This window comes from Falco punctatus, assembly GCF_963210335.1.
Source record: "Falco punctatus genome assembly, chromosome: 6".
NCBI classification, from domain to species: domain Eukaryota; kingdom Metazoa; phylum Chordata; class Aves; order Falconiformes; family Falconidae; genus Falco; species Falco punctatus.
The window spans coordinates 43012881-43039771 of NC_137585.1; the positions used below are offsets into that span (position 1 = coordinate 43012881).

The 26891-nt window shown below is 36.9% G+C and overlaps 1 protein-coding gene across 1 annotated transcript in view; it reads right to left on the minus strand.

The window, feature by feature from the left end:
* Window positions 1-5361: 5361 nt before the first annotated feature.
* POC1B (POC1 centriolar protein B) overlaps window positions 5362-26891 on the minus strand; it is a 61060-nt gene continuing 39530 nt past the window's right edge. Inside the window, 2 exon segments of the mRNA XM_080390967.1 lie at window positions 5362-7294; window positions 8516-8698. Coding sequence (XP_080247093.1) covers window positions 7190-7294; window positions 8516-8698 — 288 coding nt within the window. The 3' untranslated portion in view covers window positions 5362-7189.

The window sequence follows — 26891 nt, forward strand, 5'->3', positions numbered from 1 at the left end:
CCCAGCACACGCCCTGGCTGCATCCTGGCTCTGGGCTGGGACAAGACTGGCGTGCCCACGAGCTTTTTTTTTTTTGAAATGAAATCCCTGTGCCCAGAGCCAGCAAGAAGTGCAGTGTACTTTGTGAGAGTATGCAGCTGGGGTTATCGAGGGGATGACTGCAAGGGCATCTATTCTGTCGCATGGCCAAAAGCCCAGCTTCACGTGCAGTGTTACCCACATGCTGAAAACTCCTTGGTAACTTGGAGTGGTACTATATCAGCCCTGGCTTGAACGAGGCTATCGCAGCTTCTCTAATGAACCTCTCACAGTCTTTCAATAATGCAGCTATTTATAGGCTAGGTCTATACTGAATAAATTGCAGAAGCTGCACAAAAGCTCGCAGTGTTTCAGCAATGAAGCTGTAGAGAGACATCAGCACAGACCGAAACCACTCAGTATGGTTACGTACAATCAAATATTATAATCTACTATGCTTTGCCTGATTACACTCACTGCTTAACTGAAAAGTTAATGGCATCTTATTACATTTATAACATTTCCTTGAAGTGAAAGCTGGTCTTGTGAAGTACAAGAATTTTCAAGTCTCATAGTTTAAGAGCTAAGCTCTGCTTTTTCGCAAGATCAATTTTTCGGTGTAGCATCATGTAATTTTAACAGAACACCCCCAGTAATCAGTGCAGAACTTGGACATAGACAGAAACCATCGCCAACCATCTCATCTTTCTCTTTCAAGTTGCTCTTTTTAGGCTCTAGCAAACATCCTGGGTCCTGTGCTCCCATCATGTATCATAGGGTGAAAATATTAATAAAAAGAATGATTAAAAAATGTACAATGTGCTCTCATGAGGAAGAGCTGCTGACAGGAGCATTCTGTCCTTCTCAGCACCCAAGCCCATTCACCTTATAGGTTTCTTTTTGACATGTGAAAGTAGCATGAAGCAGCAGGATCCTTTGTGCATGGCTCACCTGAATCCTTCTTAAAAGAAATCAGAAAGGATTTTACTGCTTTCACCCTTCCAGACTTCTGTCTCTATGACACTTGTTCATAAAGTCCCAATAAACAGCAGACTGCTGCAAACATGCTTCACTTACAAATCTTGTAAATCTTCTGAACCTTATGAGAGAATTGACATTCAATACAGGGTTTGGAGTAAGCACTGTAAGCCTTTGACTTCCACCGCTGTGGCCAGAAAAGGCTTCAGCAACACACTCTAGCACAGAGAGTGTCAGTTCCTGCTACTTTCTCCTAAGATTTTATCTTTCTAAAAGGAGCAGGGATTTCCTCTGGGGATAGGAGGAAGAAAAAACTTGAGACAGAGGTACTTTTTCATTACAATACAAAGCACAGAAGGATGAAAAAGAGAGCTAATGGCTGTCTTCTCTTATGGCAATTGCTTCCCCTTTAGCAGCTTTGAAGACAAATTGGATCCCTCTGTTTTATCCAGGTCTGTAAGGGCAGAGGCCATAAAGGGACTCACAAGCCTGACTGCTACTCTGAGCTGCAGAGTCCTGTATTTAGATGGTACTGAGACCCTCAGCATTTCTTCTCAGCCCACTCCTGCCTCTGCAAGTGCACTGAGCCCACAGATGTCCGGGTCCCTGTTGCAGGTGTGGGGAAACCTCATGAGCCCAGTTGCCAGCAGCCTCAGTAACCCTGTTAATGCCAAAGCTCCTGGGGGATTCCTGAACTAGATGTTCTTGTGCTGGTCTAGACCATCGCTGCTTGCCAGCCGCCCGACTTTTAGATTCAGCCCTCCTCAGGTGAGGGAGTGACTTGAAGGATGAGGTTAGGTTAGGCACATGGATCCAAACTGAAGTTCCTGCTCCAGCAGACTCATATGAGCAGCCTAGAAGTTTCCAGAGACCCTTGGATCAAACTACTAAACTATCAAACAGCAGCTCTTCTGACCCTAACACTCCCAGATATTTTTTTCCACTTGTTTTATTCATTTTTGCTTTTAAAGACAGGGAAAACAAAGCGAGGCAAAGTGAAGACCTTAATCTGATTGTGTAGCTTCATGGCAGGAAACCTGTGAGTGAAAATAAGCAATTTTCCCACTTTAAGTTGCATTTACAAATACACTGGTGGTACCTTGTCTGGAACTGCTGGCTCTCTTACAGAAGTATTTTGAAAGGGACGACACATTTTGTCTCAGGTGAAGCTCATCAGTAAAATTCTTTAATACCAATAAATAATCAGAGACCTCATTTTCACATTATTAAGATGTTTAACTACAATACAAAGTTATAAATATGTTCTGTAACAGGTAATAAATGCAGCTTGTCAATCACTGACTAGTTTTAGAAACTAATTTTTTTCTGCTGGATTTAAAATTTCTGGTGAAATTGATGGGGAGTGTACTCAGCACATCCCTTCAGCTGAGTCAATTGAAATTGCACCTGTTCTTGGATGCAAGTCATAACAAGTGCAACCCATATACATTATAAAGAAAAGGACTTGTATGCATTTTTTCCAATTAACATCTGCCTTTTGGCAAGTCATTAACCTATTTTCTCACAAAGAAACGGCTTCAATTGTGTTACGCATCTGAAGCATGCAAAAGTCCCTGAGGGGGCACTCTGACAAAAACAGATCCTAGATCCAATGTGAACATACATATTCATTAATTGTTTGGGGCAAAGAGTACAGAACTTGATTTTTACAAGTCTTACAAGGTAAACAGGTTACATAAAGCTGTGTCCCTGGAAATACATACACATTGCAGCTACTGTTGCCCAGTAGAAAACTCAGGAGTGGTCTTGTACTGTGATACGGCAATGAAAATAATTCAGCAACACTGTAATGGCTTTGTGCTGGTTTTGGCTGGAATAGAGTTAATTGTCTTCACAGTAGCTACCAAGGGGCGATATTTTGGATTTGTGCTGAAAACAGTGTTGATAATACAAGGGTGTTTTTGTCACTGCTAAGCAGCGCTTATGCAGCATCACGGCCTTTCCTACTTCTCCCACTGCCCCGCCAGCGAGTGGCTGGGGGTGCACCAGAAACTGGGAGGGGGCACAGCCAGGAAAGCTGGCCCCAGCTGACCAAAGAGATATTCCATAACATATGATGTTATGACATCACACTCAGCAATAAAGAGCTGGGGACAGAAGCAGGAAGGGGGGACACACAACACGTTTGGAGTGATGGCGTTTGTCTTCCCAAGTAACCATTATGTGTGCTGGAGCCCTGAGCTCGCGGGGATGGCTGAACCCCTGCCTGCCCATGGGAAGTAGCAAGTGAATTCCTTCTGTTGCTTTGCTTGCATGCGTGGCTTTTGCTTTACCTGTTAAACTGCCTTTATCTCAGCCCACAGGTTTTCTCATTTTCACCCTTCTCTCTCCCTCACTCCACCGGGGGTGGGGGGGTGGGGGTGGGGGGAGTGAGCCCCCTCACTCCACCGGGGGGGGGGGGGGGGGGGGGCGGAGGGAGCGAGCAAGCAGCTGCATGGGTCTTAGTTGCTGGCTGGTGTTAAACCATGACAGACTTATAGGAAGAAAAAAACCCTGTTTAGCCTAAAAATAGTACAGCATATTTATTTATGGAAATAAATATAAATAAAGGCAGGAAGTTACGTTTCTTGAATCCCTCATGCTACAGGGATCTGTTCGGCTCATCCTAAAATGGCGAGGAGAACCTATTCTACCACAATTTCTCCAATCAGATTAGTTTAATAAAAATTTAAAACTATGGTTTATATTTCTCACCATAAAGATAACCAAATAATGAATTATTATCTTAACACATGCAAAAGCAAGAAACAATAATCCCCCAAAGACAAGGGAGTTGTTCAGATACATTTGCCTCCAAGAACATTTTCCAAAACTGTAAGTTTATAAAAAATGTTTCAACAGTAGTAAAAAGCAAATACTGAAAATTTTTGGAGAATGTAATGAGTGTTTAAAAAAACAAAACCAAAAAAACCCACCCCAAAACACACACCAAAAACACCCAACCTCCAAAAAATAAAAAAGAGAAAACCCAAAACTGAGTTTAGGTTGTCAGGCTGGTCCATAGAGCATAATGGACTATTGGCATAAACTGGCCCTAGTATTTGAAAACCTCTATGTTCAGATCAAAAGAAAAAGTAAAATGCCTTAAGATCCAACATTGCAACATTTAGCCATTCGGTGTCTACAATTAGGTGATAATTAGGAACCTCTAAACATGCTCCCAAAGGAAGTGCGTATTGCCATCCAAAATGAAAAACTGAGAAAAATACCTTTATTGCCTCAACATTGTGCTTTATGTATTACCCAAGATAAAAATTCCATTGAAATTCCACTAAACTTTGATGAGAGTTACAAATAAAATTTAAGACAGAGGAGTAACTGGCAGCATTTCTTTCAATTTGTAAGAGCATTTTTGTTTCAAAATGTCTGCAGAAGCACATAAAATGAATTGCTGAGCTACCGCGTAACACTTTGACACATCAGAAATTTGAAGTTGGGTTCCTCCAGAGACAGTCCCCCAGTGATACTGGCAGGAGAGGTTATTCCTGCTGCTGCCTTCTCCTTCTCCTCAACAAACCTCAGGGATCTACTGCACGTCATTGAGACATTAGAGTTATTTTTTTATTATTATTAATAAGTAATTGAGCCATTTTTGCAGTAGCTGGCCTGGATGCTGGAAGCAGCCTTTCTCCAACAGGGTGGCCTATTTACATTTTGCTGTCAGAGGGATAACTTAGCTTGAAGAAAGCAGGACTGTATGAGGTACACGGTTCAGCTTGTTTAGAACAAGCATGGGTGATTTTCAGTATTTCACTGCCATCTGCAATACAGATATATTTTTCATAATAATTTAGTAAGACCCATGCAATTATTTTTTCACATGGTGCAGAAGCACAACTAAGGCTAAACAGCAGTCATTTTCCTCTAACTCTATAAGGTAATTCAAATTAGTCAAGTCACCAGTTATTTACCAGAACACAAACCCTAAAGGCTTCAGATAGTTTAACCAGCCTCTTCATGTGCTTTTAAAGGAAGTTTTTCTATTCTATAGCTTTATTTGAAATTATACAGATCAAGAGAATGAGATAACTATCCCACATCAATGCTCCTTTAAAAGAAAGATCACATTATCTGGATATGTTTCAGGAGAGCCATAACAGCTTGAGGAAAATAGCTCCATCATGTTCTCTAGTTATACAGTAATCCCAAGAGCCATGCATGTTGAGTTTTGATATCAACAGACCACCTGAAAGAGTGACAGGAACGTATCTTAATCTTGGAAATGTTACGTCACTTCACCAGATTCACAAACAGCAGAGGAATAAACTGGATTAAGTAGTAAATGCTCCAGATAATAGGTACTGAAAAGGAAGAAGGACTAGTGATAGAAACTAAGGCAGAAAGGAAAATTTCAACAGAGATTTTATTAAAAAATATGGAAAAGAAATTTCCAAATCTTGTTGATAAATACTCCTGAAAAGCTTAACAAAACCCCCAAAACAATACAGTTTTAGAACATACATATATTCTACTTAAAGAAAACAAGAAATAAGCAAAGGATTTTAATAACTACATTTTTGTGTCTTCCAATGGAGCCAAGAAAAGGCAAAAACCACAAGAATATTTGCAAATGCAGAAAGCAAAGTCCACCTGACCTAAAAGACAGTATTTACATAACTATGCATTATATAGCATTAAAACAGTTGCATAATCAAAGGTCAGGCTGTTTACATTGGAATATGTAAGAATCCTTTCACAAAAAAATCTGTGGCTAGGGTGTTGCATAGAAGTAGTTGCATCTAAAATTTTTATGGGACCACTTCTTTGTGATAAAAAGTACTACATAAGACTGAACTGAAATTACATTGAGGTTATTGGTAAAATTCAGAGTTTACCAAGCAAGCGTGGTGACATCTGGCTATCTGAAGGTGATTACTACGACAGAAAATGGAAAATTGTAAAAGAAAAACTGACTGCTCATTGCTTTGGCTTGAACTGCAATAGTATTTGCACAGTGAGCTTCTGTACTTAAGCTGAACTCTATTGATGTTAATGAGGTTCAGCCTGGGAAATGGGCTTTACCTATATACAGTCAGTTACAGAATTGGATTAAAATGCTCCCCCCATTTCAAGTGTCCTATTTTTCAACATACTAAGTGTGAAGTTGCAGAAATGGATGACTACCTAGTTTTGACTGTGGATTTACAACAGGTCTTCTGCAATTGCAATTAAAAAATAATAGGTAGACATAAAGAAGCATAGACGTTTTCTATTAAAAGACAAGACCTACAATTGCCTGTCTAAAAATTACATTTTTATTAGAACTAAACCAAAAGCATCATACATTTCAAGGTCTTTCTTGATTTATGGCTTCATTCATTAACTGATGGGGGACATTCCTAGCATGCAAAGCTTGAGCACCTGTAGTCCTTGGAGGATGCAAATCTTTTGTATTTATGATACAGATTTTGCATAATTTTGTTTGGTTCAAATATATTCTTCAGAAGTATGAAGCTGACTTTTATTTTTCTAAATTTGAAAAATGAATTTTGATGGGGATGAGATCAGCAGAAGTGCTCAACTTCAGTCTTGCAGCTGAATTCACACAGGTGCAATCTTATTTTCAAAGTTTAAGTGACTTCATTTTCGTATTTATAACTAAAAGTTTTTACATTGTATCTTCTTGCAATCATCGCTAAAATGTTTAGAAGATAAAGAGTTACTGTTGCTCCTTATTGGTAAAATATTTGAGGGTATGTAAGGGACAAAGAAACCCTCTGGCATTTTTAGAGTTAGGGCTAATTAGGTCTTATTTAATTTAGATGCTTGAGAAATGTTGCCTTAGCACGAAGACCATTATTTTCACAATCCTTACCTGAGTTAAGAAACCTCACAGTGCACTTCCATAATAACTGCTATTCACCTAAAATACGTAATTTGTTGCTTAGTCATATTCAAAGATCTTACATTGAAATAAGAATCCTGTAACGTTCAATGAGAATTATCCTACAAACTTAGTTTTGACTGGACTATACATTATTAAACATATAACCAGAATACCTGCTTTCTACCAATGCTTAAAAATGTGGGGTTTTTTTTCTTGTCTTCAGTTTTTATTACATTGCCTTGTTAAGAAAGGTGGATTTTTTATTATAGCAAAATTCAATGAAGTAACATTTATTTTTCCTTGTGAATATATGAAACATTCATCAATACATATTGTTTTCATCTTTTATTCTTCCTGTCTTCCCTGAAGTAACATTTTTTGCTGATTTTCTAAGCATTCTTTCAATTTATCTTCAGTCAAAGTCAGACGTTGTTCCAGGATTGAAATAGTCTGTGTGAAAAGGACGGTAATTTCAATTTGGTTTTATATTACTCACACAGTATTATAAAAGTGTACAACACAGTAACATAAGAAAAATCACTTTAAATGAACAGGAAAAAATATCCTAAAGATGGCTTTTCCTTAGCTATTCCACTATTTATAACTGTATTTTAAAATAGTGGCTTTGTACCTATGGAGATTGTCTAAAGGTTTAAAATTGTTTTCACAAAATATTTTCTCTGAGAGAGAAATACATCCTTGCATATATAAATTACTCTGAAACAGTATTTGAAAGCTGCATCCATATTTCAGTAGAAATACAGCCATCACTGGTGACCCTAAATGATGTATTCCAAAATCCTAAAAGAAACTTCTAAGGCATTAAAAAAAAAAAAAAGGAAGTGAGAAAAAAACCCACTATTAAAAGGCATTCTCCAAGAGATTACCTTAATCAGAAAAGGTAGGTTTTTGGACACAGACAGGCAGTTTCTTTTTAATCCAATTTACAACACAAGTAATTTTCAACTGATGGCTTCACTCCATATTTCCCAAAACTTGTTTGAGTTAACATATTTATTGCAAAAGAGTGCAGAATAAAAACCTTAGCCACTCCTTTTTTGATTTGGTTTAATGCAGATGTATTACAGACAGAGTAGTTTCTTAAAACATAGATCGGCTAAATCTGGATTACTAAAAAAGAAGTATTGAGCGTTTGCAAACAAGTGACTCAGTCACTGACTGAGACTACTAGTTTGCAGTTTCATTGACACTGGGAATTATTCCACTACGTAGATTCCTATCTAAGCCAGCCAACACCTTGAACACTAAGTCTGAAAAGGGATTTAATGGTACACTGCCAATTGACTTTGTTCATCCCCCCCTAATGCGTGACTGTTCAAGCTGGAACCTGACAATGTCTGCTAAACAAGTCGTTTCTGGCAAATCTATGCTGTATCCCACTATTGAAAAATGTTGAATTTTCCTCCAGAGTTAAAAATCCAACAATAATCTTTACGATTCTGTAGCTGGAAGCTTTCACTTTAGCAAACACAATACACGTGATCAATATTTACTGAAAGAAAAAAGTTGTAGAGTCATGTGACTATACAACTATTCAAAATAACCCACAGATTTTAACATTCTGATTTATGAACACAGTTCCTCAGTTTTTTGCCCATTGACTGCATTATCATTTTCTACTGCAAGTGTTATCTGTTATTGTACACTTACTAGAGTTAAAACATCCAGCTGCTCCACAATGTGCTCCAAAGCATTACCCAGGGAGGAGGAGATGCCTGTTTGCTTGTCTGCATTATACACAGCTGATTCGCTCGCATTCTCTGACTTCCTTTTTGAACTTGTTGCCAAGACAGAAGCAGAGGGATACTGCAGATCTCCACTGCTGACATCATCCTTGAATACAGAAACAGCGTTTGAAGACTCAGTTGCCTTTGTCTTCATTTAATTGGAACCATACAAGAAGACAGGTAGAAAAGTGTGGCTTTTAATTTTTAAAAGTATCTATTTACACATATATGCACATACACAAGGGCCTTCAGATTTGCTTCTCATAGCGGGTCTGATTCATAACACTTCATTCTGACCTAAGAGAGAATTTCAGCTGTGATGGATAAGGCAATAAGAAAAAGTTCAACAGTCTTTAGGTACGTTTTAGGTACATATGATGGAGGAACTACATGCTGTACTACTAGAGCTTGAACTAAGGCTTGAATTAATACTATGGCTGACGGGAGTCTTCTTCAAAAAGATAGCTCTGGTTCACAAAGGAATTCATTCACAGCAGTCATATGGATGAAAAACCCATATGTGACTAGATGATCACAAAGGTTCCTTTCAGCTTCATAGCATGAAACCTTTGTTTAGCATGAATTAACATCTTCTTTCATAATAATAATAGAAAATTAGGTTTTAGTTGTTTATTCAGTGGCATTACATTTTGAGAAACTGATTCCCTCAGAAAAATAGCAGAAGGAAACAACAGAAAAGACTCACATAATGCAAAGCTAAGGGAGAAATAACTTGGATATATAAACATTGCTCCAGGGTAAGCGAGAGAGCAAGATCTTCCCAGTCACTTCGGGTTTTGTCTGTGATGTTCTTAATGGCATTTTTGAGTCATGGAAGGTTAAATAATCACTAATTCATCAGAAGGTCCTTCACAACAACTTTACTTGACTTATTAATGAGTTTTTAAGATTTCTTTGAAAACCTCTTATACCTTCAGATAGTTTTAGTTTATTTTTACAATAAACTGTAGCAGTCAAGTTTTATGATCTCTAACTATATTTCCAATATCCACAACATTTAAAAAATAAAACTTTTAAATGGTTACAGTTTAATGGTTTCTCTGAAATTTATTGATAGCTAATGAAAATATCTATCAGCAATGCAAAGGAGAAATTTCAGTCTTACCTGATGTGTTTAAAATACACAATGTTTGTACCCACAACACATTGATGTTGTAAAGCCGAACAGATTTTTAAAAGAAATAGTCTTAAAATCCTTGTCAGCCATTAAAAAACAAATCTCCTAAGTCTATAAAATAATCTTGTAGGATGTAAATTGCTAGGCAGTATTAGTGGCAAACCTTTACAGGATTACCTAAGCATGTTGATGAGTTTCCATCAAAAATGATTTGTGTAGCTGACCCTGCCTTTGCATCTGGTAGGATCAGAGCCTGATGGATGAAATACTACTACTACTACTATGATAATATCATAATTTTAAATATAAGTAATACTAAATCATATCAATATTATCAGAAACTTATACTGCTGCATTATCCACAATACTGTTTCTGTGTCTTCAGTGCCATCCTGCACAGTCCTGACCAACTAACATGCTCTGTCTGTGGACTCACTGTTGCTGATTCTCCAAAACCTTTTCTTCCCTTAGTGCTGGCGTTGTGCTGTTTACATCAATGAGAGAACTAAACAAGAGACAGGTTGTGTCCACCATCTGTCTGGAAGGGCTTTTCTTTTTACTAGCAAAGCACAAGAGCAAAACAGAAATGCCACACACAAAGTCAGTAGAAGGCTGTGGGTCTAGGCATGGGAATGGCCAAAAGCAGAGACTGTGGTGGGGTAAGAAGTTTTCGTACCTTAGGAAGAGGAGGGCAAAGAAGAAAGTCTCACCACCCTCTCTGGGTTAAAAGCTCCATCATACACTTAAGTTCTGCCAGGACATGTCTCAGCCCCCAAGCAAGAACCCATGAAGTGCAGAGCATGGGGCTGATAGGGATAGAGAGACATACCTATGCATATACATCAGACCTTAACTTACAACACTACTAAACCACATGGAACTCTCCTAAAGGTTTGATAGTAGCATCGTGTTTGGTGATATGTCACTTTCATTTATTTCATCATGATGAAAGAAACAGATAAATAAATTAGAAGGTACCTCTAGTTCTCTTTCGGCCCTCTTTTCCGTGCTTGGTAACTGATTTATGCAAATGAACTAAGCATGTCAAGTAATAAAGGACAGATGCAAGTAATGCCGAAATCCAGTGATCTGTATTGATACTGGGATGTGTCAAAAAATAAAAATATGCTAGACATCAAACTACAGATTTCAAACATTAAACATCCAAGACTGTTCCATGGAATGTTCTAATGGTTACATTTGCGTTGAACTATAGAGAACTGGCCTTCTCTGTTTAAGGCTTAAACAGCCTTAAACTCACGGCTCATAGCGCAATGCTTTGTCAGCCAGGCTGTTCCCTTTTAAAGGCATGAAACTGGAAGAAAGGGTACTCTTCCCAGCCATGCTGTTCAAGTTTTGTCACTGATCAGCAGAAAACAACTTTAGTTCAGTGGTTAGGATGCTCAGTCAGGAGCAGGTAGGTCCTGTTCCCATGAGAGACTTTGTATTTGATATATAAGGGAATGGAATGAAAAAAAACTCCATAGAGGAAAGAACTGGAACCCAGAACTTCCCCACTGCTAACTAGATGGTTAAATTACATCTTCCTTTCCAATACCATGAATTTCAATTTCTTCTCAATATAAAAATTCTGTGATGTCAACTTCAAATTATTCTAAAGAAGTGTACATTGTGATGGAGTCATTTGTTAGCACAAAATGAGAGAGAATACAAAAGGTTTGATCTTTGGACAAGGTAGGCAGAAAATGAATTTCCCATTTAATTTTATTTTGCTTTAGCTCCTTGCTCTTAAGTGTTAGAATTCCTCAAAAGAAAGTGTTCCAAGTATCTCGGAATATTCTGGCTCACAATGTATCCCACGTACTTTTAGACGAGCACGAAGTATACAGCATTACTGCACCTTAAGACTGCCCATATCTTCCCTTTGCAGATTTTGTTGTATGAGATACCAGTAACTCAGTCCTAGAAGAGCTCAGATTCACTGTGTTATTTCTGACTTACCAAGTTTTATCTGAGGTCCTTGGGAAACAGGATTAATGGAGGCTTTTTGGCACACTTACTAAATTACAAGATGGGAAGAGTCTCAAATGCTGATTAACATGGAAAAGATTAGGTTCAATTTGGCAATCAAGCGTTAAAGAAAAAATATTGCCATACATTAAAGAATTCCTGCTATACAACCAGTCATGCTATGAAGAACAGCCTTGTATTTAACTACAACAGGAGTGTCAGAATAGACTTCTTAGTGGGACTTCTACAGACAGTGAGATTGCAGAAACCTTGCTACTGTCTGTAAATCTTGCCTGCTTGCCCAGAACCTTCCAAACCTCAACCACAATTACCTAAATTTGATAGAGAGGTAGAGGGCTCACTGATTAAGTTGCAACGAATTTCAGGAAAACTGGAGGCAGGGTAAGTCGGACACATTGCAGGAAGGACAGGTAGAACTCAAGCATTATATATTCTTCGTGGCAGCAGTAAACCTGCCTGGTTATCACATGCCCTACAAAACCTAGGCAGCTGATGAAGGAAAGGTGTCAGTGAAAAACAGCAAAATGGTGCAGGAACAATTTGTAAAGCTTACACAAATATTCTTTGTAGACACATGTATGTTTCCTCTGAAAATTTTGGCACTTTTGCTGATTTTAATCAAGCCTCATGAAGAGGTAGGGGTCTTAGAAGTAACTAAGTTCCTGAAAGCTTCAGGAAACCATTTGCCAGAGCTTCCCACCTGAGGTTAATGCAGCTCTACAAGTTCACAGTCCTTAGTTCTGAAGGAGAATAAGGATGTGAATTCCAAAAGTGTGAGAAAGACCCAGGCTGGAGCCCATGTCGTCCCAGACACCAGTATCAATAAGCTCATTGGAAATAAACCTAGTGTGATTTGTCTAATGTTAACAAAGCTACTTGTACTAATGTTTTGAGAAGTACATTCATTTTCTTGCTGTTTGAATGATACAAGTGATTAAATAACACAGCCAAACCAGATGTAACTGTAAACTTCAGCTGATATTCTTGCTTAAAGTCATGCTTTGCATGTTCAGTGTCCTAAGGATAAACTATGAATTCTCAAGTACTTAAAAATAATAAAAAATAGAATTAATATTCAATAGCACTCAAATTAAAAAACAAAACAAAACTGTCTATGATTTGAAGTATTAGGATTTAAAATTCATTTAAATTAATGGAGCAGGAGAGAAAAACCATCTGAGGTTATTAGACATTGACAAGTTCTTCTACACCCTCTGAGGTTGGTGTTTCTCAGTTTCTTTTCAAACAAGCCTACTGTACTTCAGACTGAAAACACGGATTTCAGTTTAAGTTCCCACAAAGTGATTACACATTTTGCTATTAAAGCCAAACTAAATAGATTCTTCTAACCCAAGGAGGAAAACTGTCAATCCAGGTAAACAGAGCAAATGTTAAGCTACTAAAAAGTCTCACCATTTTTTCCTTACAGTAAATTGATCCAAACCCTGATGTATCAGACAAATAGGCTGTGAAAAATGTTTTGTGGCTCAGTAAATTGCCACCAACATTGCCAAGTCAGAGTACTGGAAAAGTCTTCTTGTAAGTTAGTGGGTTAAGCAGGAAATTGAGATTCTTCTGTCATACCACAGGGATAATGAGACACAAAAGTGCTTATATAAATAAAGCAGGGGCCTTGATGTTTGTCAAATCTGAAAGGATTAAATATAGATAAGCAAATCACTGAACTTTCAAAATTAGTAAGAGAGAAATGAAATGAGACGGTTTCAAATTTTCAACATAAGTTGTGCCAAAATGGTTGTTATTTTTATCATGTTCTGGAAATTTGTAGCGATTTTTAAATGTTGGACAGCAAATATGCTGCTGTATCCTTAAGGTGCCTGCTTTATATTTTAACCTTTCCTGGTATCTAAATTTACAATCTCCTCCAGCTCAGTGAAGGGTCCAGAACTGTTTAAATCTAATGCAAAATTCAAATGCCAAAACCTTGTTATAAAGGAGTGACACTAGTCTCAGTAGATTTCCTTTACTTTTTGATACCGATCAGTTCACGTCCACCACTTTCATTCTGCATAATCTTTTTATTAAAAGTTCTTTTTGAAGAAACTTGTTTTATTCAATAGCCTATTTTACATAGTGTTTCAAGAACTAGATGTTCCCTTTCCTTCAAATCAGCCCCTTTCTAAAGTTCTTTAAATACTACCAATTCGTAAACAATCCTATATGTTGCCAGCAATGTAGTAAAAGTGCCTCATAATTTAAAAAATCCCAAACTATTCTGAGAGACTTCAGAGCTATAGCTTATTCTGAGAAAATAAATTTGAATAAGCCAATCAATTTTAAATTGTTACTTCTGAGCAAAGCTAAAAAGAAAATTAAAATGTATACAGTGTTCACAGCCTGTTAGTAATAAAATGGACTCACATTTGCGCAACTTGATAGGAGTTACAAAGAAGGAGAAGGAACAGATTTAATAAATCAATAGGAAGCTATTACCGTGACATTACCAAGCGGATGTTCAGTAGAAAATTAAATTTAGCTTATAAATGATGTCACAAACAGCAAACCATAATTGCTCATCTTAGTTTTCTGTCAAGCAAAATAACCAAAACTCTGTGGGTGGTACCTAACCAATTTGTGAAAAATCCTTACACATAACCTTATCACCTCTGCCTATTCCCAAATGTTTTCCCATTTAATATTCACAGATCAGATAGAAACAAACAGTGTATCCCAGTGTCCCTTCGCTTCATGATGTATAAGGATAGAATCTGAGCAAAATGCATCCATATATAAAGACGCCTGAGCGGTTTTATTTATAGAGGGAAAAAAATTCCCTCAAGGAAAAAAATATGAAAACACACAAGTCTTTTTCACTTGATCATTAGCCTTCAATCTTCTAAGAGTTTCAAATTCAGAAAATATAGACAACAGCTTCCAAATGAATATCTTAATGATCTTATAATTAAGATGGGCTTATATGAAAAAGTGACATTGTTAAGCTTTCTAATGAGTCACAAAAATTGGCATGGTCTGCTTTTTAAAAATAATCCTTTAAATTTTGAACACATGGTACGTTTGCCTACTAATACTAAAACATTTCTGATACTGTGATTAAAACAACTACACACAATTAGTCATAAGTAGGGCATTAAGCTGAAGCAGACCAAAGAGCAAATGCATAACAGAGTAGTCTCCCACCTTACCAGACCTTGATTTCCTGTGTTTTTTGGTTATTCAAAATCATGGGAAGTTTTTCAGGAGAAGTAACAGTACTGTCATTATCACTGCTTTTCCTTCCATCTTGTGAGCCTACCCTCGAATGGAAATGGTTCACTGTGCATATGCTAAATTGAACTGTTTGGGAGATGTTTTTTTCTGTTTTTTTGTTGTTTTTTTTTAAGGCCATAATTATTCACAGATCACTTCTATTGCTTTGAGATAATTTTTTTTCAGTCAATAAGTGATCCACATAAAACAGAGCTCTCTGATCTATTAGGCTGACACTGAGTATGTTAAATTACAATCTGTTTTATCAGTTTCTACTGCAGAAAACTTCCCTGTAGTTTCAGCTGATGACAGCACTCTTCATTTCCTCTCCTCTCGCACGCATATGAATCAGGACAGAAAAAACCTGCCATGTGCCAAACTGCAGCTTTCTGCCCCTTGCTATCTGATGAGGTACTTCTGGTATAATTTATTTGCAAGCTTTAATCAAAGTTTTGCACTCAAGCAGCAAAATACAGATAAACTATGCAGCACACCTAAAAATAAAAGTTCTACTAAGCTTTTCTAGCTTGAGCAGACTTCTTTCATAAAAACTCAAACAGAATTTCACACTTAATTCAAAGTCTTTCATGGCTTCTTACACATCTCAGTTGTCTTTAGCTCTTAAAAGAATGCCCAAGCTAAAACCCAAAATTGAAAGCACTTAACGTAAGTGCACTTCATCCAGTCTGACAAGGAAACATTCAGTCTCCTCCTCTCTGGCACAGGTATCATCACTGTAAGGTAGCACATCCTTCGGTACCACCACAAGTAGTGGTATCAAGGCGCAAACCCAGCTGACACACCAAGCCAGACTATGTGACTGTATTCCTTAGCAAAACAGCCATTTTCACCTAAAATGGAATAGCACTTTCTTAAGTCCTGAAAACAACAAATTCAACCTGAAGCCAAGTTAATAGAAGTCACGAGGCCAGTATAGTACAATGAAAACTACTTGCTCATATAGTTTATTTTGTTTGTTTGTGGTTTTTTGTTGTTGTTGTTTTTTTAACATCAGTACAAAATTAGCTGAAATCCTGATGCACTTACAGCTATCATCTGTTTAATCAATCAGGATTACAGCTACGATAAATTTAGCATTGCCGTGATAGCATGAAATAATAAACCCCTTCTGTTCACAGGCACATCTCAAGATATCCTGAATAGATAGTTTTACATAAAGAAATTATATCATAATTTAAAAGTGTTCTTTCACACACATAATGAGAAACTGGTTACATGGTTTTGTTATGTCAGCTTTTCCCCAGATTGCTGCTGCTGGTCTCAGAAAACACTGTAAAACAGTGCACATTCAATGCACTGTTTTGCAATTTGATTTGTACAGAATCTAATACAGAACCAAAAAAATTTGTCTATATTCCATTCATATCAAGAGAACACAGAAAAAGAATGAAAAATAAGCTTTGTTTTCTCCAAGAAATATAAAAATTAATTATGTTTCCCCAAATAAAATCTTAGAGAGGTCCACAAATATTTAAGTGCATCCAGATAGAAACAAATAATATTTCTGAAATATGTTTCTAAACTCTTAGATCAGTAATACCTATGCTTTACTTAAAACCAGATAAAAATAAAAAACTGGGGTTTTTAATTTGCTCATTGATATTAATTCCTACCATCAATAGTTCTCTACACAGAGTCTGATTCAGTAAAGGGATCCGCAAACCCCAAATACCTATGCTGTGTCTCCACTGGATTTAGATAAACCTAACCCTTAAAATGAAAAACGGTACCTAAATACAGTAGTTATACAGCTTGTAAAGGAAGAAAAAACCCACAGCACCCTCAAACATTTCTAATCAAATCACTACATTTTAAGAATTTAGAGAAAACTGAGGATTTCCCGCCACAAAATAAGCAATACTGCTGAAAAGTTAATAAATAAAAAAATTAATGTCCTGAGCATGCAACATAAACTAGATAGAAATCAGCAGAGGTTCAATTTCCAAACATAAGAAATTCCTTCCCAGGAAGTCAATTCTAAATATAACACTTCAGAAAGACCACATTCAAACACTTTCATAAATTATAGAAATACTTGCACCACAGGCACTAAAAATAAAAATATGTACCGTATGGAAAAGGTAAAGGAAGGTAATAAATGATCTTCAGTATATCTTCAGCTTCAGCAAGAAGCTTTGTAAAGCTGAGGACAGATAAGAGGAAAGCATAGAAACATCCCCACTATTTAAAATTACAGAATAAAGTAGGCAATTTTAATTTAGGCAAATTACTTTGGATTGCATATGTGCACATCTATGGGAACATCTTATAGCTAAAATCAATGCTAAAGTTTCAAGTGATGACTTCTTTTTACCCATATAGAGGCCTAATAAAAATTGTACTACATACTCTGCTTGAGCTTCTTATCCATACTAGGGCAGAGAAAAGCTGAAGGCGGGCAGGAGGAATACTTGTAACAGAAACTGGAAACGTAATGAAACAGACACAAGAAACAAAATAGTAACAACAAGTAAATAACCCTACATGGACAAGGCCTCCTTTCTAATACTATAAATAGAATATTCTGCTATATTTGATACTACAAATGCTAATGAATAAAACCAGAAGTAAACAAAGCCCTAGGAATTCCCTAGCACGTGGGCAAACACCCTAAACTCCAAGTAGTAGATTGTGGAGTTTCACAGAAGGCATCAAATACCTGGAGGGAAGGAGGCAGGTTTACCTCGGAGCATGACTGAGAGCACAGCATCCTCACCAGGAACACATCTACTCAGAGAAATGACAGCCATTGCCCTGGATTGCCTGCTCATGACTTCTGTCCTCTTTCTGCTACTTAAGAAACTGACTGAAAGTCTCTGTTTTAGACCTGCTAGCTAAGTAAGTCTAACTGAACTTTACAAAGAAACAATACAGTATGATGTATTGTGCAGAATCTTAAGAAAAATATTATATATATATATAAAAAAAAAAAGGGCTAGCACTTTCTTTATCTCATTCAAATGGCTGGCAAAGTCATTTAGTATGTTCATTGGTATTGTTCAAAATGAATTTACAAAGAAAAGAGATTGGTCGACAAACTCAAAAGAATTTCTCATTCTTGAACGCATGTCTACCCCTAGGAAAACCAAACCAAAGCCATTTTTCCCAAGTTGAACTTTTAAAATTAAACCATATACTTTACAATATGCAATTGGTTTCTCTTAGATAAGTGTCACTTATACTTAACCCATTGTGGCAAAACTAATCTTGATCAAGTTATAGCATATGTAAATGAGAAGATCTAAAGGAACACCTATCTTAAACCCCACCTCTCAATAAGAATGAACAAAAAATTACTGAAAACAAAATCCTGAAAAGACAGACTCTGCCAGGACAAGAAGGACCGAAGAATGTGATTAACCTCTTCCTAAACACTGCAGAAAGCTGAGAAGAGCTGCAGTCCCTGTGCTGCAGACTCCACAGAGCAGGGGTCTGGTGCTTCACAAGGGTGGGAGGTGACTGCGCAGGAGAACCAGTGCAGAGCTGACTACGCTGCAGAGTCTGCCTTCACACACATATACACACACTACCTTAGCAGAGACCCCTGATGTAGAATGAGCACGTAAGATCTGTTTGTCAGCCCAGATACACATAAGTATATACTCATATACTCACGCATCCACGCACAACCTTCTTTCAAAGTTATAGGCAGAATCATCATCGTCAGAAGCTCCTTTCTGTTGGCACAGCTGCACCAGTACCAATGGTTTTTGTCAGGGTAACAGTGTCAGTGCTGTGGTATGAGTTTGGGGTTTTATGGTGGTTGGGTTTTTTTGGGTTTTGGTGGGTTTTTTTTGGTACTTCATACCAGCATAACTCATGTCAACAAAAGATTCTTGAATAAACAAACGTAGCTTGCCTCCTGTTAGGGGATGCTAGGAGGTACAGGATGTCCATACAAAGATTTCACACAGAAATCTTCTCTTGTTAGCTGAGACCTGGTAGCTTTGACTTCCCTTCCAAGCAGGGTTAAAACCAGGAGAGTATACCACTTGACCACCCAGTTATCAACAACACCACTGGGTTTTTACTCCTACTTCTACTAAGTTAACAATCCAGCACAGTAGAGTGCAAAGTTAAATCCAACAGGGCCAGCACAAATGCTTGAAGGCTTTGCCAAAAAGCCAGATGCTAATATTGGGGGGGGGGGAAGAAAAAAAAAGTGCCCAGTATTCCACAGTTTGCAACTGAAATCCCGTGACTACAGTCAGGAAAAAAATATCTTGCTATGTAATAGAGGAACAGTGCTCCTCAGCATTTGACCAAGCCTTTTGTTAATAAAATGTTATACCTATAATGGATGATAAAGAAGTTTTGACAAGGACATTAAATACTTTAACAATAGGGTCACAGAAAACTCCCATAAGGATAAAATGAAGCCTCAAAATTTTCCTTGAAAAGCCGAACTTATATACATTTGTTAGGTGTCATTTAATACCTGGAGAAAGAAGCAAAAGTCTACACTGAGCTGTTTCAGTGTTCAACGTTAGTAATAAGCTGAAGGTTTGGACAAGCTGTCCAATTTGTCCACATGAAAACAATACTCAGTGTTGCTGAGATAAGTTCAGAGGTGGGATTTGCAAAAATTGCTTCAGCAGCACTAGCATAACTTTGTATTTAAGTCAGTTGAGTTTTACAGTTTACTGTGATAGGAATCAAATTAGGGTACTGCAGAAACTGAGAAATTTGAGAATTGCATACAAATATCCAAGAAACATTTACTTTGGAGCGGTCTGACATGCCTTTTACACTCTTGAAAAATCATTTATTTTAATTAGTGTTCTATTACAAACTTCTGTCAAAATACACACATTATTCAGCACCAATTAAATGCTAAATGTGTTGGTACAGAAGACTGGTAGGTAGATAGGTTCTCCTTGGCTGTATTAAAAAAGGAATTCAACAACTATAAAAATTACAGTTAAAGCATTAAGGTTGCCAACAATAGCTTTATTTTGAAATGCTGCATAATTTTCTCCCACTGTTGGGTTGTGACAGTTGGAACTTTGGGGAAACTAAAATAAACACCTTACTGATTTAAGAATATGTTCTGCAGTTCTGCCAGTTCATTAAAATCAGAATTCAATTAAAAAAACCCCAAACCTCTCTGTGGTAAGCTGAGAGAGTGGGTTTCACTGCTCAAGCAATTCATTAGGTACCAGGCTCTAAAGATTTATCTTCTCCCTGTTTGACACTTGGTATTTGTATTTTAGCCAATTTCTTCCTACCTAAAGTCACAAAAATTAACAAACCATTTGAAGTGACTAACTGTCAGCACGGGATAAGCGGCAACACAACTCTGACTGAATTGGGGTGGTCTTTACAGGGGGAAGGGTAGGAATGATGGCTGACTCTGTGAGTTACAATTCCAAGAACATTTGTTATTCTTACATTTCACAGGAACATACCACTAGGAGAGATCTTGACAACTGAATTCTGTCCTCAGGTATGAGGAGATTGCATCTACACTATTCTCATTAAATAATCCCTTACTTTGGAACTGACAACGCCTCCTATGGTGAATTTCTTTTATGACTATTTATTTAATTTTAAAAAGCATAAATATGGACAATGCTTAGTTTATACAGATTATTTTCTAGTGAAGTAAAAGCACAAAACTATCCCACTTCTGCCTCAACAGATCCTCTTTGTATCACAATGGTCACATCCAAAATCCTGTTGACTTTTGTTAAAATAAATATAGATAAATAAATTAAAAGAATAGCCAGCTAAAATGTAGGGGTTTGCTCTCCACTTCTGCAAATGATGCTGGGACAAAGCCCGCCTTTTGCTTGGTTCTTTGTGTGTGAATGTCTTACAGATTAAGATGCTGATTCACATTATTAGAGATGTGAGATGCCCATCTACATTGCAGTCAGCTTTTTCCTCCCAGCCAACCAAAAAGATGATGGGGGGAAAATAAAAATGTAGTACAAACTCCTGCCTCTCTCAGCAGCAAAATGCTGAGGCAACACCTTGAGAAAGCTCTCCCTCATGATTCTTAACAGGATTCCTTCACCACAAAGCTGCAGAAAGGCAGCTGGAGAACACATCAGAAGGGAAGGAACATGGTCTAGTGTCCACAATTTACAGCTTCATGTTGCACATCCAGTTGCTGTCACACCTTATTACCCTTTCTAGGTACAAGAAAAAACCTCTGCTTACAGTGTCCCCTGTAACAGTCCTCTGTTAGTGATGCTTACATGACCAGAAAAGCTGAGGTACAAGCCAATACACAACTCACAAGAAACAAAACCAGTGCTAACTCCTTCATTCAACAAGGTATAGCATCTTTTGCACAGAAGAGGTTCTGAAGAACAGGCTCACTGTGAATTGCCACCTCTTTCCATTTAATGTATGTAAGTACAAAATTTTAATGTAATTTACGATTTTTTTTAAAAAATAGCATAACATCACATAGGCAGTAAAAAAAAATATAAAGAAATATCTCCTTAGAATATAAGGATATATACAAAAGACTATATATATATATACACACACACACACTTCTGTATCTGTATTTTATATATACAATATATAACATTTTTCATGGATATTCTCCAGTATACATGTATATACACACACATGTAAAACACCTTACAAACTTTTACTACCTTTAGAACAAAAATAAACTAAAGCTCTGTCCCCTATAACAAAGTTTTAAAAATGTGTGTATATATCTATATTAGGAAAATACATGGAAAACACTAAATCAAGCGTTTACCATTTGATGATAAACATTAAATTCCACTGGTTGCAATGTATTATTTTATTCATACATCCAACCAGGTTTAATTAATTTGTTAAACACCCATGAAATTCTTCTGCATACATTCTTACATTCTGCATCCACTTATGTTTGCTGCTATATTATTAGCACTTGTATTAGTACTCACGGTGTCTTTGGGGTTTTTTGGGGTTTTGTTTGTTTGTTTTGAACAGCCAAACTTAAAACATTGATTAACATTAATATTCTCTACATGTTCAAAATGGGGAAAAAACATAACACAATTATATATACTAAGTCATCATTTAACTGGCTCACCTTCCTATTGCTCTAGCATACAAAGAAGTGTCTTGGGATTACATTTGTATTAGTGGCATCCAGATCAGAACCTTCACAGTCTAAAACAGTATTCAATAGATTGTTTTTACACTGTCTACACAATTCAGTATATTCTTGTATGATTGCTGTATCAAAGGCCTGACAAAAGAAAAAAAAAATCTACATTATGAATTATTTCTTTTTGGTGTAAAGAAATATCCTTTTAATGTGACTAAACACACTGGCAGCCAAAACAGGAGCATCAGTATGTCCCACAAGTAGGATGGAAAGCCATTTGTACATGTACAAATGGAGTTGAAGCGCAGGGGTAGAACACACTCATGTCAGTATATCTCACATCTGTTCTGGAAAACTGGTTCTCTGGTTACATCAGGGCAAAGAGAAACAGGAAAATTTTTTCTCTTCCTGCTTGCCATTTCTGTGGCGCTGAGGTCTGATGCTTTACCAAGCAACAGAACAGAAATTTTGTTAAGAATCACCATGGATTCAAATTAAAGCCCTCTTGCTCTGTAATGATGACTAAATTGCAGTCTCTCTACAACTTCACTGGTTTTAGAAAAAAAACTCTCTTATCTGTACTAGTGCTATGATCTTTTAAAACTTCTGAAAGGAAGATTACTTTGCTAGTTTATTATCACCAGCAGCAGCCTGGTGATTGCAAGAATTTACAGAGCTGTGTGTCCCTGCAAGGTACAAAAGGATGTATTGTTTCCCATACTCAAATGAAAACACAGCATCACTGGTACTCCCTGTCATATATGTCCTTGAGTCTTAAGGAAAATAATTTCTAACAATAAAAATGGACAATATTAACACAAATCTTTTCTAGAGATCAATCAAGTTAAGCACCTAACACATATAAAATACTTTTGCTAAGAACAGCAGCTCAGACTGAAATGTACTTGCGCTCACTTGTGCTCAAGGCCATGTAGCATTTTCTTTGAAAGCAAAGCACATTTCTCTAAACAGTTTTGTTGTTAGAGTTGTTTTGGGTTAGAGTTGGATTAGGGATGTAACTGAGTTGAAATAAAGATATATAAATAATATTTAAATACTTCACTAAATTAGCATTAATGAAAAAATGCATTAACTGCTATCCACTGGGGTATAAATAAGAAATATAAATACAACTATGCTAAAATGCACGTAAAGCAGTATATCATACTGTTACATCCTGTCTATTAATTTCATTTAATTAAGGTTGACACTGTGCTTGCAACTGCATAGAAGAACTAAACAACACATACTCAACTGTACGAATTCAGTTACATCAGGCAGTGGTCTAGTCAAGATGTGGAGGTGCCACACGCAGTGGGATATGGAAGAAGGCATGTCCCTACCCTGTGCCGCACTCCATACTTGATGTTAATATGACAATAAAAATGAAAGCAGTTGGCACTATAATCCTAGATCAACAGCTGGCATTCCAGTCCTAAATGCCAAATTCCTGTTGGGGATTTAGAGCCTTCACAGATAAAATATACTGTTGCTTTTTACAACTGTAAAAGGCAGAATAATACAAATGACCACAAATTAGAAGTGATAAAACACACTTGATCAGGATAATTGAAAGCCTCAGCAAAAATTCTACAGCCATTAGAATCAGGAGCAATAAAAAGGACATTTAAGCCCTCTTTCCTAAGGAAACAATGCTGAGACTATAATTTCTGTCTGCTTGTCCCTACACCTCACATAATTTTTGAACTTGTTGCAGATTTAAGAAGGTCTGATGGAGGAAGAGATATCCTAGAGGGAGCTGATTTCATATAGTTTCCTGACAATAGATTACCAGCTAAAGGAGCGAAATCAGTAAGTACTCCCACTGGGAGAAATGCTCTGGCATAAGTTTATATATTATTGGAGACCAGAGAATGCATATGAGAGAAACAGAACTTATAGTTGCCTCAAAGCAAGGGAAAAGCTTCAAATAAAACCTTACAGTCAGCTATGAAACACAGATTTGTAGGAAGCTAGGCTACACAATTTCTGTCATTCAAGGATTATTTGTACTTCACAAATACCAGGAACAGAAGTCCTAGCAATGGTATACTTATTAGCTAGAGGTGTTAAAGAGTGATGCAGAATTTTTTTTTAAGTGGTTAATGACCTATTTTTGTCTTCCATTTTGGAAGATAATAAATGCTGTAATTGTATTTCTGGCAAAATACTTTCTATTCCAACCACAGCAAAAAAGACTATTAAATTACACTGTATGTAAGTATTTTTAAATCCTGGGTTACATAGTTTGAACTCAATGGTTTTGAAATAACTTAGTAAGTAAGGTACAAATGTTGAATTTCAATATATCCTGGAATAATGGAGAAGTACCAGGGAAGCAAGGAAGCTGACATTCCATCAGCAGTTGGAAAGAATAAACAGGATAACTGTGTGGTCACAGGTCAAAGTCAACTTGAGAACTGTGTCAGGGAAAAACACCGAAAAGTTGATTTAGGACACACATAGCAAAGATTTAAGGCATAATGTCAAGCAAATCAATAGGGTTTGAGAAAGAAAAGAAATGATCTGTCAAACTGAAGACCTCTGTAGTGAAATATTTAGTCAAACTGTTCCTGATAAAATTACTTTCTTTTTTAAACCCATAATATGCGCACTACAGTTTTAATTAACACATTTTAGGTTGTAACGCAGTATCAAGTCAATTATCTAGTGCTTCTTCAAAAACAGTTAAATCAGAAGGTTACTATAGAATTATGCTGGTTTCAGTGATTCCACTTAAAGCTGTTCTTGTTTCAGTCCCATGCAAAACGTACCAGCAATCTGGAAGATCAAGCTTACAGATGACACAAAAAGGTATACTGGAAACTGCTAAAATACTAAGGGTTACTTGGCAATCTCAGATTCATTCAGCTGTCCAAATGCAACCTTATGTACACATGTAAGATCTCAGAGACGAAGACACTCTAGAGTAATAAACTATAGAAAACAGAGGTGTTGAAAATAAATACAATGACATAATATATAATTGAGGGAAATGATAAAACTTTGATAATGTTATTGAGTGAAGAATTACAGTAGCTTCTTACATGTACTTATAACTAGCTGAAAGTACTGAGCAAGAGGTAGTATTGTGCTGTTATACTACAACAGCAAAAATTGGGAGTATGGACACAGAACTCCTGTCCTAAGACATGTGGAAGAAAAGAGGAAACGCCTATAAGAATGAATCATAGCTTGGAAGACTAAACTTTTCAGTGAGGAACATTTGATACTGGTTTATCTAATAATAGGTTAAGGATAAAGTAATTAATTTTCTTAAATGTCTATGTCAAGAAATGGGTCTTACTCTACAATAAAAATACTGCAATAGTCAACCTTGAGTTGCATTGCAATGTCTATGCTTCAGGTATCCGATGTGTGGTGTGGAATCGACATCTTAGCATTCAGGAATCTCTGCACAATTAGAACACGCCAAAGGACAGCATATGTCTGTCCCTCCCTCCCTCGCACCAACCTAAGCTGGTACAACCAGAGAACCATAGTGTGAGGGGATTAAAAATAAAATAAAATAAAATAAAAAAATTACAGCATTTCACAACAGTGATGCCATGTACCTCCACTTATGCCATTAGTCACACAGGTCCTACATTTTAGCCACCCCCCCGCCCCCCAACTTTATTGCAAAATGCATAAGGGCAGTGGAATCTAGTGTTTCACTTTCAGAACACCCTACTAACTAACCATGGAGTGGTTCTCACTTGCTTTCACCTGATGTCATACACTTACAGCTTTTACTATATAGTGCTTCAAATTCAAGCATGAAGGATGGAGCTGCCTCTGCTCAGCCTCTGTGTTGGTTACCTGCTGTTTAGGCTACAGCCATGCAGACAGAAGCAAGCAAGCTGAATCCTCTCAGGCTGAAAAAATAACTAAACCCACCACACCTACTGCCTGAACAAAAGGGAACCATAACTACCACCTCCTTTACTTTTATTTTTCCGTTGCATCTTAAGAAAGGCGATGTTCAGATGTGTCACACATGTAACACACCTGTATATGTTACAGCACAACCGCATTGGATACATGGCTCCATGGACACCAGTCAACCTCAGTTAAATTACAGCCAACAGTAATCTCCTACTCAATCCCAAACAATTTTTTTTTCATTATTTCCTTTGTGCTGGTATTAGTGTTTGGATAGCTGAGGAGATCAGGGAATTGACAAGTAGAGAATTAACCAGACAAAAAACAGTTAAATTAAAATGACTGTGAAATCACCGTTTAGTGTTGTCCTAATTTCTGACCCCAAATACATTTTGGTGGAAGATACAAGCCAAGATTCTTTCAGAGTTTTTCTGTATCAAACATCTATCTGATGAAGAAAGATTTTTGCCCTTGGTGCTAAAATTTATTTGAAAAGTCTTGGCCACTTGGTCTCGTTTTAAGCAACCTATGTAACTTTTGGATCAGACTCAGTGTTTCCATTATCTCACATGAAGCAAGTAACTATATCTCTTACAGCAAACTAGATAGTAACACAGCATGGCTTGCAAGAAGAGACGTGTTGTATTAGAACAATTGATATATTTAGAAAACACGTAAACAAGCTTTTAGGCAGAAAGCAACCTCTGAGTTTAGATATCGCTGTAATTTAAGTGAAAAATAGAATCTGCTAGCACTTGTTCAAGCACTGTCATTTAGGAAAAATATGAAAAAATTTAAACAGTAGTAAGGTGTTCGCTTTTGTAACAAACTTGCATTAACCATTTTGAATAACATATGGGTTATATATATGTATCCGTATTTCATTTTATATTCAAGGTTCCACCACACAGTTGCAAGCATGCAGTGCTAAACTTGACTCCAATTGTATTTAAGAACAAAGGGTAATCCAAC